The sequence below is a fragment of the Thamnophis elegans genome, chromosome 12 (genome assembly GCF_009769535.1).
Source record: "Thamnophis elegans isolate rThaEle1 chromosome 12, rThaEle1.pri, whole genome shotgun sequence".
In the NCBI taxonomy this organism is placed as follows: domain Eukaryota; kingdom Metazoa; phylum Chordata; class Lepidosauria; order Squamata; family Colubridae; genus Thamnophis; species Thamnophis elegans.
In genome coordinates, this window is record NC_045552.1 from 10477268 (window position 1) to 10488258 (window position 10991).

The following is a 10991-nucleotide window of genomic DNA, read 5'->3' on the forward strand; positions in this document are numbered from 1 at the left end:
CTAATGTTCCCCCCATTTCTCCCATCCATGCATCAAAAAATTTCAGTGGAGCGATCCTTAATTTTGCATTTAATAACTGCAGCAAGACTTTTGGTGGCGCAATACTGGAAGAAGGAAGATTTGCCTACTATTCAAGAATGGACATAGATAGATAGATAGATAGATAGATAGATAGATAGATAGATAGATAGATAGATAGATAGATAGATAGATAGATAGATAGATAGATAGATAGACAGACAGACAGACAGATTGATATTCATTCATTCATTCATTCATTCATTCATTCATTCATTCATTCATTCATTCTTAGGGTCTCCTTGATCCCATCCACCTTATCCATTGCCTTCCTGCTTCTTCCATCCACCTTGCAAAGTTTTTCTAGCTCATTCTCCACTAGGTGAGGTAATGATCAGGAAGCAGAAAAGCTTCGGAGCTCCAGGTTGTAAACAGACCGCCTGGGTGAATCATCCCCTCCTCCCCGACGGGCCTCGAATGACGCTGAGCCCCGCGATTGAGCCGCGGCCGGGACGGACGAAAAGACGGAGCGTCGCCGAGCCGAGCGGGTCAGCCTCGGTCCGAAGGGCGGGCAGGGAAGGAGGGAGGGAGGGAGGGAGGGAGGGAGGGAGGACGGCCAACTCGCTCCTCTTCGTCCTTCCGGAGTCGCGGCAGCGGTAGTCCGTGGGCAGCGAAAGGGGCTGCTACGCGGGGAGGACGGCGCGAAGAGACGCGCTGCTTCTGGATCCCATCTGCGCTTCCTTCGGCCAGATCGGAAGCGGCGGCTCTCTGGATCGAGGCCGCTTCTCCGCCGCGCATCAGAAAGAATCCCGTTTCCTGCTTTCCCACGACCCGCGCGCCGGCAGCTGAGCAAATGGCTCCACGCGTGTTCGGGGTGGTAGATTGCGAGCCTCCGGGGTGGCTGTTGAGGGTTGAACCCAGAAACTTCATTCGGACGGTGTACTTAATCCTGTACATTTTAAGATGGGTTCGGGTTTTTGTTGTTGTTGTTGTTGTTGTTTGCTATTTGCCGGGGAGGCGGGCTTGGCACCTGCCTGTTTCCACCCCCGAGGGCGGGCACGGATGATTGTGCCCCACCTGTGAATTACGTAAATGAAAATCCCTTAAATCTATGATAGAGGATGGATCGGGGCCTCTTTGAAATGCTGAGCCCAGGGGTGAAGAAACTCTTGGGAAGTTCCTAAAGGCGACCTAGCTAGCAAATTAGCGAAGCCTCTTGCCTGGTGATACAGTATTGCAAAGTGCCTTCCTGATGCAGAACGTCAATATTGAGGAATGGGAAATTAATAGCAGTTAGCAGTTAGACTTATATAGCGCTTCATAGGGCTTTCAGACCTCTCTAAGCAGTTTACAGAGTCAGCATATTGCCCCCAACAATCCGGGTCCTCAAGAAGGGGATGATGCCTTTCATACGTTCTCTGTCCCTTCCCCCTTCCTTTCTAGGGTCCCTCAGTGTTCCTGACTTGGTCGGCTTAAAGGAGTTTTCATTCTTGAAAAGCCCAGCATGGATTCTCCTGTGGTTGTGAGTAAAGGCTCCCAGTTTTCCTCCCCTGAGCCTGATCATCTGTTACCAGTGAAGAAGTTTTATCAGGGTGAACCTGTGGCCCTGGGGGTGAGTACAAAGACGAGTGGGGGGTGATGGTTCGCCTCCTTTTGAATGATTCTTGGAAATCTAAGTGTGGTCATAGCTGTCCTCATCCTCAGTTAAATCAGAGCAATGGACATTCCTGTTTAGTTTTTGTCTTGAATGCCTTGCCATTTGGAAAACGTGGAGGGTCTTCCAGAGGTGAATACATGACTCCCAACAGCTGCAGTGAGTGGGACCAGTCCTGGAGGATGCTGGGAGTTGTATTTCTGGAGCGCCACCCATGCTCACTCCTGCCAAGGGCAAGAAAACAATTAGGCAAAAGATTGGAGAGAGACAGAAGGAGCTGATTCGTATGACGCAGGTCTCCAGCCAATAGAGATAAGAATTGCATTCTCTGACTTGCTGAAGTTACAGATTTTTCCCCAACTAGTTTTATTTCTTTTCTTCAGGCTGGGCAGATATTCCCTTAAATATGCAGTATATGGAGACCACAATTGAATCATCATTGAGCATGACTGAGTTTGAAATAGGATCGGGTACAATGATGAACATGTAATTGCTAGTGTAAAAATATTGAAACTTGAAACAGGAAAGAATGAGTGAAAGGATATTCTAAAGTGTGCTATGTTGGGATTGAACCAGTGGTGGGTTGCTAATCCCGTTCCAACCAGTTCGGTTGGAACGGGGCCGGTGGCGTCCTCGTGCACACGCACAGTTCACGCATGCGTCTTAGCGCCTGCGCAATGCTCCAGCTGCTTGCGGAGAATCGTGCAGGTGCTGTATGTGCCATCCAGCTGCTCGTGGAGAGTCGCGCAGGCGCTGTATGTGCCATGCGCCTGCGTGGAAGCGCAGAAGCCTTCAAAGACCGGTAAGGAGCGCGGGCGGGCGGGTGGGCCCTTCGCCGTTCCCGGAAGTTACTTACTTCCGGGTCCACCGACCAACTGGTTCGCGGGGACCGCCGCGAACCGGTTGAAACCCACCCTTGGATTGAACATAAAAAATATCTATGCCTGTTGAATCCCAACAAGGAGGAAACTGATTGCATAGCGCCTCCTTCTAGCTAAGATTAAATGAAGAAACAAATAGATTCGGCAGAGGTTGCTGAACAATAAGGATCCAAACCAATGGCCAATGCCAACAGATGCGGGGAGTTATAGTTCAGTGGCATCTGGAGTATTGTTGGTTTTCCACATTGTGGGAAGGTCGCATCTTGCAGGCGAATGGCATTTATAGTTAGATATCCCATTTTAAAATCTTGTATTATTTTATTAAAGTTTATTAAATGGGATAAAATGCAATCAGGCTTTGGCATGTCTCCCTGCCTCCCTGCTCTGGTTGTGGTGTATGAGTTGAAAGTGACGACTGGAATTGAAATGATTACTTTCTCTTATTTACAGATCACACAGATATTCATAGGATTCATTGGAATAGTTTTTGGGATCCTGGCCAACTTAATTGATACTGGTTCAAGTGACTTCCTGCTTATAAAGATACCCTACTGGGGTGGAATCTTGGTAATTTTTCCTGCTTATAAAGATACCCTATTGGGGTAGAATCTTGGTAATTTTACATGATGATGTATTGAAACAATTGAACACGATAACTCAGGATCCAGATGTTGAACTGCCCATCATAGCAGCCTGACAGCAGCCTGGTCTTTGCTGATGGATGCTTGGAGCTGTAGTTTAGCCGCTTTTGGTTTCTCCAAATCTTTTTACAGACTTTACTTCAGAAAAACAGGATTGCTTGGCTAGTTCCATTTTTGTCTTATGCCTGGTCTCCAAATTTCTAAACACCTCTGAATTTTACAAAAAATAGAAGTAAATCTCCTGGGCTCTTATTGTATAGCGGGTTCTTACTTACCAACCACCACATTCAATGACTGAAGTTATAGTGCCGCTGAACCAAGAAGCTTCATTCGGATGGTGTACTTAATCCTGTACATTTTAAGAAGGGGACTGATGACCAGTCCTCAACCTTGTGGCCATTGCAGAGCCCCCATTGTCATAAGATCATGATTCAGACACCCAGCAACTGGTATGCATTATCCCGTGACACGTGATTGCCATGTGTGACTTTCACAGCCTGCTTCTGATAAGCAACGTCACTGGGGAAGCCAGCGGGAAATTGCAAGACATGGGAACCATGAGACTTGAGAGTTCTTGTTTGCAGCACCTGGAGACCAGTGGTGGGTTGCTAATCCCGTTCCAACCGGTTCAGTTGGAACGGGGCCGGTGGCGTCCTCGTGCACGCACGCAGTTCACGCATGCGTCTTAGCGCCTGTGCGATGCTCCAGCTGCTCGCGGAAACTCACGCAGGCGCTGTATGTGCCATGCGCCTGCGTGGAAGCGCAGAAGCCTTCAAAGACCGGTAAGGAGCGCGGGTGGGCGGGTGGGCCCTTCGCCGTTCCCGGAAGTTACTTATTTCCGGGTTCGCCGACCAACCAGTTCGCGGGGACTGCCGCGAACCGGTTGAAACCCACCCCAGCTGGAGACCTTTGGTTTTTCTCATAGAGACATGGGGAAAATATTGCTGAATATTACTGCTATGCTGTGTTGTACAAAAGTTATATGAATGTAACTCCTGGCTGCAGGAGCAGCTGCATCTTCATCTGGAATAGGGAAAATTGATTGAGGTTCACCACAAAAAAATGTCATTACTTAATGACTAGTGAACAGTAGCAAGCAAATTAAGGTGGGAGAGGGATTATAGGTGTGAACCCTGAAGCTGGCCTCACAGAGGCCATTTTCTGGGCTTCAGTGTTGCCACACTGGAGCTGAGGGGTACAGAAGGGGGGACTAGAGATAGATGGGGTTTGTAGCCAAAACAAAATACTTTCCCCTGGGAACCAAGGACCTTCCCACAGGTGGTTGGAGAGAGGTGGAGTGACGTTACCAAGCAACAGGAAGACACACTGATTGGACCATGTGACTGACTGACTGGGGAAGGGGGAAAACTTACTTTTAACTTGGTGAAAACCGCGAGGAACTTTAGAGTTGGTTTTCACCAGACTGTGCCAATATGATATATCCAATAAAACTGTTCTTTGAGGAATCTACCTGCCTTGGAGAGTTCTACCTGTTATGGGTGTATTACTTGGAACCCTGACAATAGGCCTGGGATGGAAGAGAGACTTCTGTAAGTTTTGTTCTCTGGGGATGGGGCCAGGTTGATTTGCTTTTTCTTTTCTTTCAGCACATTATTTCTGGATCCTTAACTGTGGCAGCTGCTCGGAATCCCAAGATCCCTCTGGTAATTAACCTATGGGAGACCAGTGAAGGCCACGGCTTAAAAGCCTCTTATCCGAAGAGCTACAACCCATTGGGTTACCAGTCATGAGCTTGGTGGATTTCTGATGTTCCTGGACCATTAACCTCCAATGGAGCATCATGATGGTTGCGGATTCTTGTTTAAGAGCTTCTCCCCCAAATTCTCTTTTGGGAAGCTGCAGGTCCTTTGAGGATCTCTTTTTGTCACTTTTGGACAAAGACGTTCTGTGTCTTCCTCTCTGATTGAATATTTTAGTTAGTTGGAGCAGTTGCCTCTATGGAAGCAAACATTTTGAAGCTGACTCTCTTCCTTCACGGTGATCAGGTGGAGAGTCTGATATGCAAATATGTGTCCAAAAAGCACCATTGGAGAGGTGATTGAAGGAGTTGAGCCACCCTTCTTACAAGGGTGTTAGGGACACAGTGGCTCAGTGGCTAAAGCGCTCAGCTTGTCAATCAGAAAGGTCAACAGTTTAGCGGTTCGAATCCCTACCATTGTGTAATGGAGTGAGCTCCCGTTACTTCTCCAGCTTCTGCCAACCTAGCAGTTCGAAAGCACGTAAAAAATGCGAGTAGAAAAATAGGAACCATCTTTGGTGGGAAGGAAACAGCGTTCCCTGTGCCTTTGGTTTTTAATCATACCGGCCACATGACCACAGAGACGTTTTTGGACAGTGCTGGCTCCTTGGCTTTGAAATGGAGATGAGCACCACCCCCTAGAGTCAGGAATGACTAGCACATATGTGCGAGGGGAACATTTACCTTTACTAGGGTGCAGAGCTTATCAACGTCACCTTTTCTGGCTAAAGCAAATCCAAAACTGAAAGCCATTTTGAATTCTTTTTTTCTTTCTCCCATCGGGGAAATCTGGGTGGCCATAAAGTCGCTCTGTGTTTGCGCTTGTGTGAATTTATGTTTCTTAATTATTATTTTTTCATTCCTCCTAGGTGAAAGGCATGCTGGCAATGAATGTGATAAGTGCCATAACAGCTGGCCTTGGCATCGTATTCCTGTCTTTCTCAGTCAGCTCCCTCCTTCCATTTGACATCGGCGATACCTGCAACTATCATCGTTACGACACTAAGGAAAAATGTGATGAAACCCAGGTGTCCCTTTTTATATGTTTGTGACCTTCCAAAATCCATCAGTGGGAACTAGGTTGCAACAGGACAGAGAAGAAGAAGGGAGCTCCTGGTGTTCTCTAGGTGGAGACCAGGGGTGGGTTCCTGCCAGTTCTAACCTCTTCTATAGTAGAGGTTCCACAAATCTACAGTGCTGTTTAGAACCGGTTCCAGGCTCCCTCCCCCTGCCCGTCTGCACATCATCAAGATGAAGAGCGAGAGGAGGAATTCTGGGAGTTGAAGTCCACAAATCTTAAAGTTGTCAAGTTTGAACACCCCTGGGGTTTTTTTTTCTAAAGGGTTAGGGTTGCAAGGGTCTTGTAACTTGACAGCTTTAAGACTTGCGTGCTTCAAATGCCAGAGTTTCTGAGCCAACATTTTGGTTGCTAAGCAAGAGCATTGTTAAGTGAGTTTCACCACATTTTACAAGTTGGCCACTCCCAGCCAGTCACATGACTGCCAAGCCACTCCCGCCCGGTCACATGGCTGGCAAGTCACTCCCACCCGGTCACATGGCTGGCAAGCCATTCCCACAAAGCAGGCCACAGCTACAGAAGAGGTTCTAAAAATTTTTGAAACCCACCACTGGTGGAGACTTTGGAGTTCATGGTGTCAAAAATCTATCCCAAAGAGATTTAATCATAGAAAGGAATGGCAGGAAGGTTGTCTTTTAGAGTTTGTCTCTTCTGGGTTTCCCCCCCCCTCCCAATCCTTTCAAAGCAGCTGTAACCAGCACATCTGCAGAATTCAAGGGGGCATAGTAAGAGAGTAATTAATGTTTTGCCAGAATTTTATTTCTGCATAGGGAAAAAAAACTAACTAGAGCCGAGGTGGCACAGTGGTTAAATGCAGCACTGCAGGCTACTTCAGCTGACTGCAGTTCTGCAGTTCGGCTGTTCAAATCTCACCGGCTCAGGATTGACTCAGCCTTCCATCCTTCCGAGGTGGGTAAAATGAGGACCCGGATTGTTGTTGGGGGCAATATGCTGACTCTGTAAACCGCTTAGAGAGGGCTGAAAGCCCTATGAAGCGGTATATAAGTCTAACTGCTATTGCTATTGCTTTGAGGCTGGCATTTGACGGTTTGACCAAACCTTTTATTTTATTTTATTTACAAAACTAGGTTGCAGTTTTTGCTTTTGGATTGTGATCAGATTAGATATTTCACCCTTGACTATATACCCAGAAGGTATTTGTGAGTCTCACAAGCTAGACCAGATTAGGAAATCAATTCTGCAGGAAGGCTGTAACTATTTTTTTTTTTTTTTTTTACAAAAACTGGCTGTAGCAACAGAATCTTACAAGTCTGATTTGGCTGCCCCTCTTCCTTCTTTGTATACTGCAGTGAATTAGGGAGGTGTCTGCCAGAGACACTTTTAAGCAGTATTCCATTGCTCTCCATTTAAAAAAAAAAATGCTTCATCCCCTTTTGGGCCAGACAAGACAAGAATCCTGCCTATCTCATCCAGTTCATCTTCCTTACTCTACAATTGGAGATATGCCGGTATGTGCCTTATCTGTATGTATAAAAATGGATATGTTACTTTTCTGTTTCATTGGTAGAATATCGGTAAGGGAATATTGGTTTTTCTTATCGTGGTCAACATCCTGGAGTTTTGCATCTCCATCTCAGTGGCGTCTTTTGGCTGTAAGATGCTTTGCCGAGATCCCTTCACTGAAACGGTAAGATTCCAGAGGAAGGTGGGTAAGTTAATCAAAGGGATTCAGAAATGTGGCTTTCTGATACTTTGTTGAGTAATACAGACTAATAGGATTTAAGCAGTTAATGGTAGAATATAATAGTAGCCAATCAGCATACGATTCTAGTTTACATGATGTACTAAGTGTGCTGCAGAACAAAGTAATCATTTGGCTTCACATCTGATCCATCCATCCATCCATCCATCCATCCATCCATCCATCCATCCATCCATTCCCACCTTTTATTATTTACAAATACCTCAAAGGCAGCGAATATATCCAATACACCTTTCTCCTCCTATTTTCCACACAACAACAATCCTGTAAGGTGGGTCGGGTTGAGAGAGTATAACTAGCCCAAAGTCACCCAGTTAGCTTTCAAGGCTAAGGTGAGACTTGAACTCACGGCCTCCCATTTTCTAACCTAGTCCTTGACCAAACTGGCACCCTGCTATGTTGCAAATCAAGGATTCTGAATACTAGTGGAGACATTCTCATCTTGTAATAAACCTAAAGAAAGTAAATCAACTTAGAAATCTCAGTGAGCCCAGCCTTCATCTCTGGGTGGCAGGGGTGGAGATAAGGTTTTCCCTGCCCAATTACCGTATTTTTCAGACTATAAGACGCAACGGAGTATAAGACGCACTAAGATTTTGAAGAGGTAAATTTTTTTAAAAAAAGGTTTTGCACTCCGCAGACCTCCCAAACCCTTTGTGCACCTCATTTTTTGTGAAAAACGGGGCATGCAGAGAATTTAAGAGGTCTGCAAAGTGCTTCTGGAGGCGGGGCGAGACAAAAAAGAACAAAAAATGCCCGTTTTTGCCAAAAAAAAGAGGCATGTATAGCCTTTAGGAGGCTTGTAGAGTGCTCCTGGGGCCTGGGGGGGAGTATGAGCAAAAAATGATCCATTTTTTGCTCGTTTATGCCCTCCCAACCCCAGGGAGCACTTTGCAGGTCTCCCAAATCCTCTGCAGATCCATTTTTGTGAAGGGGCCGGGGTTTCAGGAGGCCAAATATGCTATATTTAATGTATAAGACGCACCCAGATTTTCACCCTCTTTTTGAAAGGAAAATGGTGCATCTTATACTCCGAAATATACAGTAAGTGCCACCACCTCATCTCCAAATGATACAGATAGCACTTCAAAGTGAATTTCAAAAATTGCTTTGGGATGTGTAGGAACTTGAACCCAGCAGCTGTGTTGGAGTCCTTAAAGCAGCTGGATCTTTTTTCTGGGACTTGGGAGGTAGTTCCAGACATTCCAAACAGAAAAGGATGCAGGTGCTTTCAAGAGAGACAGTGCTATCTTTATTCTCCAGCAAAAACACACATTCCCCCTTCAGAATGGAATCAAGCCGCTTTATTTAAAACAAGGACAGATAGGAGTAGCCAGTGGAGTGTTGGAAAGCTGAGGGCTTCTACTCTGAGCTATGGAAGGAGAAATATGTGGATAAAAGATTAATTTTATCTGTTTTATTTATTAAATTTGCATGCCATCCTCTCATTATCCAAAGTGACTCGGGATGCCTCACAGTGCAATTAAAATAGAAGTACAAAACCAAACGGCCTTAAAACCTCCATTTCTCATTTCTTTAGATTGTGGTCGTTTATCAGAATGTGACACCTTCCAGTGCCAAGCAACACTCACCCTCCGACTGCAAACCGCCAGCAATTCGCCCCTGAATTACTTTTCTTTCACAGCAGCTCTTCCAGGGTGCATTTGCCTCCTGCAGATGGAAGCGAGGAGAGCCGAGGTGGCGCAGTGGTTAGAGTGCAGTACTGCAGGCCACTTCAGCTGACTGTTATCTGCAATTCAGCGGTTCTAATCTCATCGACTCAAGGTTGACTCAGCCTTCCATCCTTCCGAGGTGGGTGAAATGAGGACCCAGACTGTGGGGGCGATATGCTGACTCTGTAAACCGCTTAGAGAGGGCTGAAAGCCCTATGAAGCGGTATATAAGTCTAATTGCTATTGCTATAGCCTTAAACCTTTTAAAGGAAATGCACAGAACTTTTAAATCAGTGTGGATCATAAAGGATTTCATGGACTAAGCAGAGCACCCGTCCATAAGAGAGCTTGAGAATGTGAGAACTGGCTAAAGTATCACTTGTGAACTTGCAGGCGTTTGGTACCAAATTATGGTTGCTGGTCAGGGGTGGGTTCCTGCCAGTTCTAACCTCTTCTGTAGAAGAGGTTCCACAAATCTACAGTGCCGTTTAGAACCAGTTCCAGCTCCTGCCCGTCCGCCCGTCCGCACATCATCAAGATGAAGAGCGAGAGGAGGAATTCTGGGAGTTGAAGTCCACAAGTCTTAAAGCTGTCAAGTTTGAACACTCATGGTTTTTTTTCTAAAGGGTTAGGGGTGCAAGGGTCTTGTAACTTGACAGCTTTAAGACTTGCGTGCTTCAAATGCCAGAGTTTCTGAGCCAACATTTTGGTTGCTAAACAAGAGCGTTGTTAAGTGAGTTTCACAACATTTTGCAAGTTGGTCATGCCCACCCGGTCACATGGCCAGCAAGCCACTCCCACACAGTCACATGGCCAACAAGCCACTCCCACAAAGCAGGCCACACCTACAGAATTTATTAACAGACAGACAGGTCCTTGGCAGCAAACCAGCACAGATAAGCTGTGGCAGCAATCCAACACAGATAAGTCTTGGCAGCAATCCAGCCTGCCAAGCTCACAATTCTATTCTCCAACATTAGTTCCTGCGTTGACTTCTGCAAGAGGGGTGTGTGCACAAGCAGTCCTTTTTATAGTCTGGAGAAGAGCCTAATGACCACCAGCTGAGTGCAATTACCTCCTGTACTTGCGCAACTGTTCCTGACGCCTATTAGCTCTTCGGTGCCGGGCATCCAGGAACAACTCACTGCTGAGATCTGGCTCACTCTCCCTTGTCTCCTCCCCACTGGTCCAAGGCTCAGGCACTTCCTGGTGGTCAGCCAATGCCCACCCAAAAGAGGCTGTGACATTCGATTGCAAAATTTACTCCATGGAAAGCAAATTGATCATTTGCTTTAAAGCTGTCTAAGCTGAAAACATGGAGGATTAACTCAGATCCAGAAATAAATTAAGTGATCCTGGGGTTTTCTCGACTAGGGACAGATGTGCTTATCAAAAAGCTACTCCTGTTCACTCTTATCTGCTCTCCTCTGCCATCCAGGGGGGATTGGGGTTTGGAGAGGTGAAACACCACTGCTTTCAAAAACACTTTACTGAAACATCATTCTGGGCCCCAGAAAACAATCCCATAATATTAAAAAATAGGAGAAGTCGCCAACTTGCTGAG

General features: G+C 46.2%; 1 protein-coding gene across 3 annotated transcripts; it reads left to right on the forward strand.

The window, feature by feature from the left end:
* Nucleotides 1-482: 482 nt before the first annotated feature.
* Nucleotides 483-9510, forward strand: LOC116515443 (membrane-spanning 4-domains subfamily A member 4A-like). Of its 3 annotated transcripts, none has more exons than XM_032227489.1 (7): nucleotides 483-566; nucleotides 1462-1630; nucleotides 3004-3120; nucleotides 4802-4858; nucleotides 5823-5981; nucleotides 7560-7679; nucleotides 9295-9510. In XM_032227489.1, exons 2-7 carry the CDS (start codon nucleotides 1523-1525, stop codon nucleotides 9379-9381), a joined length of 648 nt encoding a protein of 215 aa, XP_032083380.1. In that variant the 5' UTR covers nucleotides 483-566; nucleotides 1462-1522; the 3' UTR covers nucleotides 9382-9510. The 3 variants fall into 3 exon arrangements, with proteins under 3 accessions (XP_032083380.1, XP_032083379.1, XP_032083378.1); XM_032227488.1 differs by lacking the exon at nucleotides 483-566 and adding an exon at nucleotides 666-957; XM_032227487.1 differs by lacking the exons at nucleotides 483-566; nucleotides 1462-1630 and having other exon boundaries at nucleotides 2707-3120.
* The last annotated feature ends 1481 nt before the right edge of the window (nucleotides 9511-10991 follow it).

What these genes read in the sequence shown, in the direction of transcription:
- LOC116515443 (XM_032227487.1), top strand. Translation starts at nt 2,827, where the DNA reads ATGGCATTTATAGTTAGATATCCCATTTTAAAATCTTGTATTATTTTA. An exon ending in GGAATCCCAAGATCCCTCTG is followed by an intron (nt 4,859 to 5,822) that starts GTAATTAACCTA and finishes CATTCCTCCTAG; the next exon opens with GTGAAAGGCATGCTGGCAAT. An exon ending in AAAAATGTGATGAAACCCAG is followed by an intron (nt 5,982 to 7,559) that starts GTGTCCCTTTTT and finishes TTTCATTGGTAG; the next exon opens with AATATCGGTAAGGGAATATT.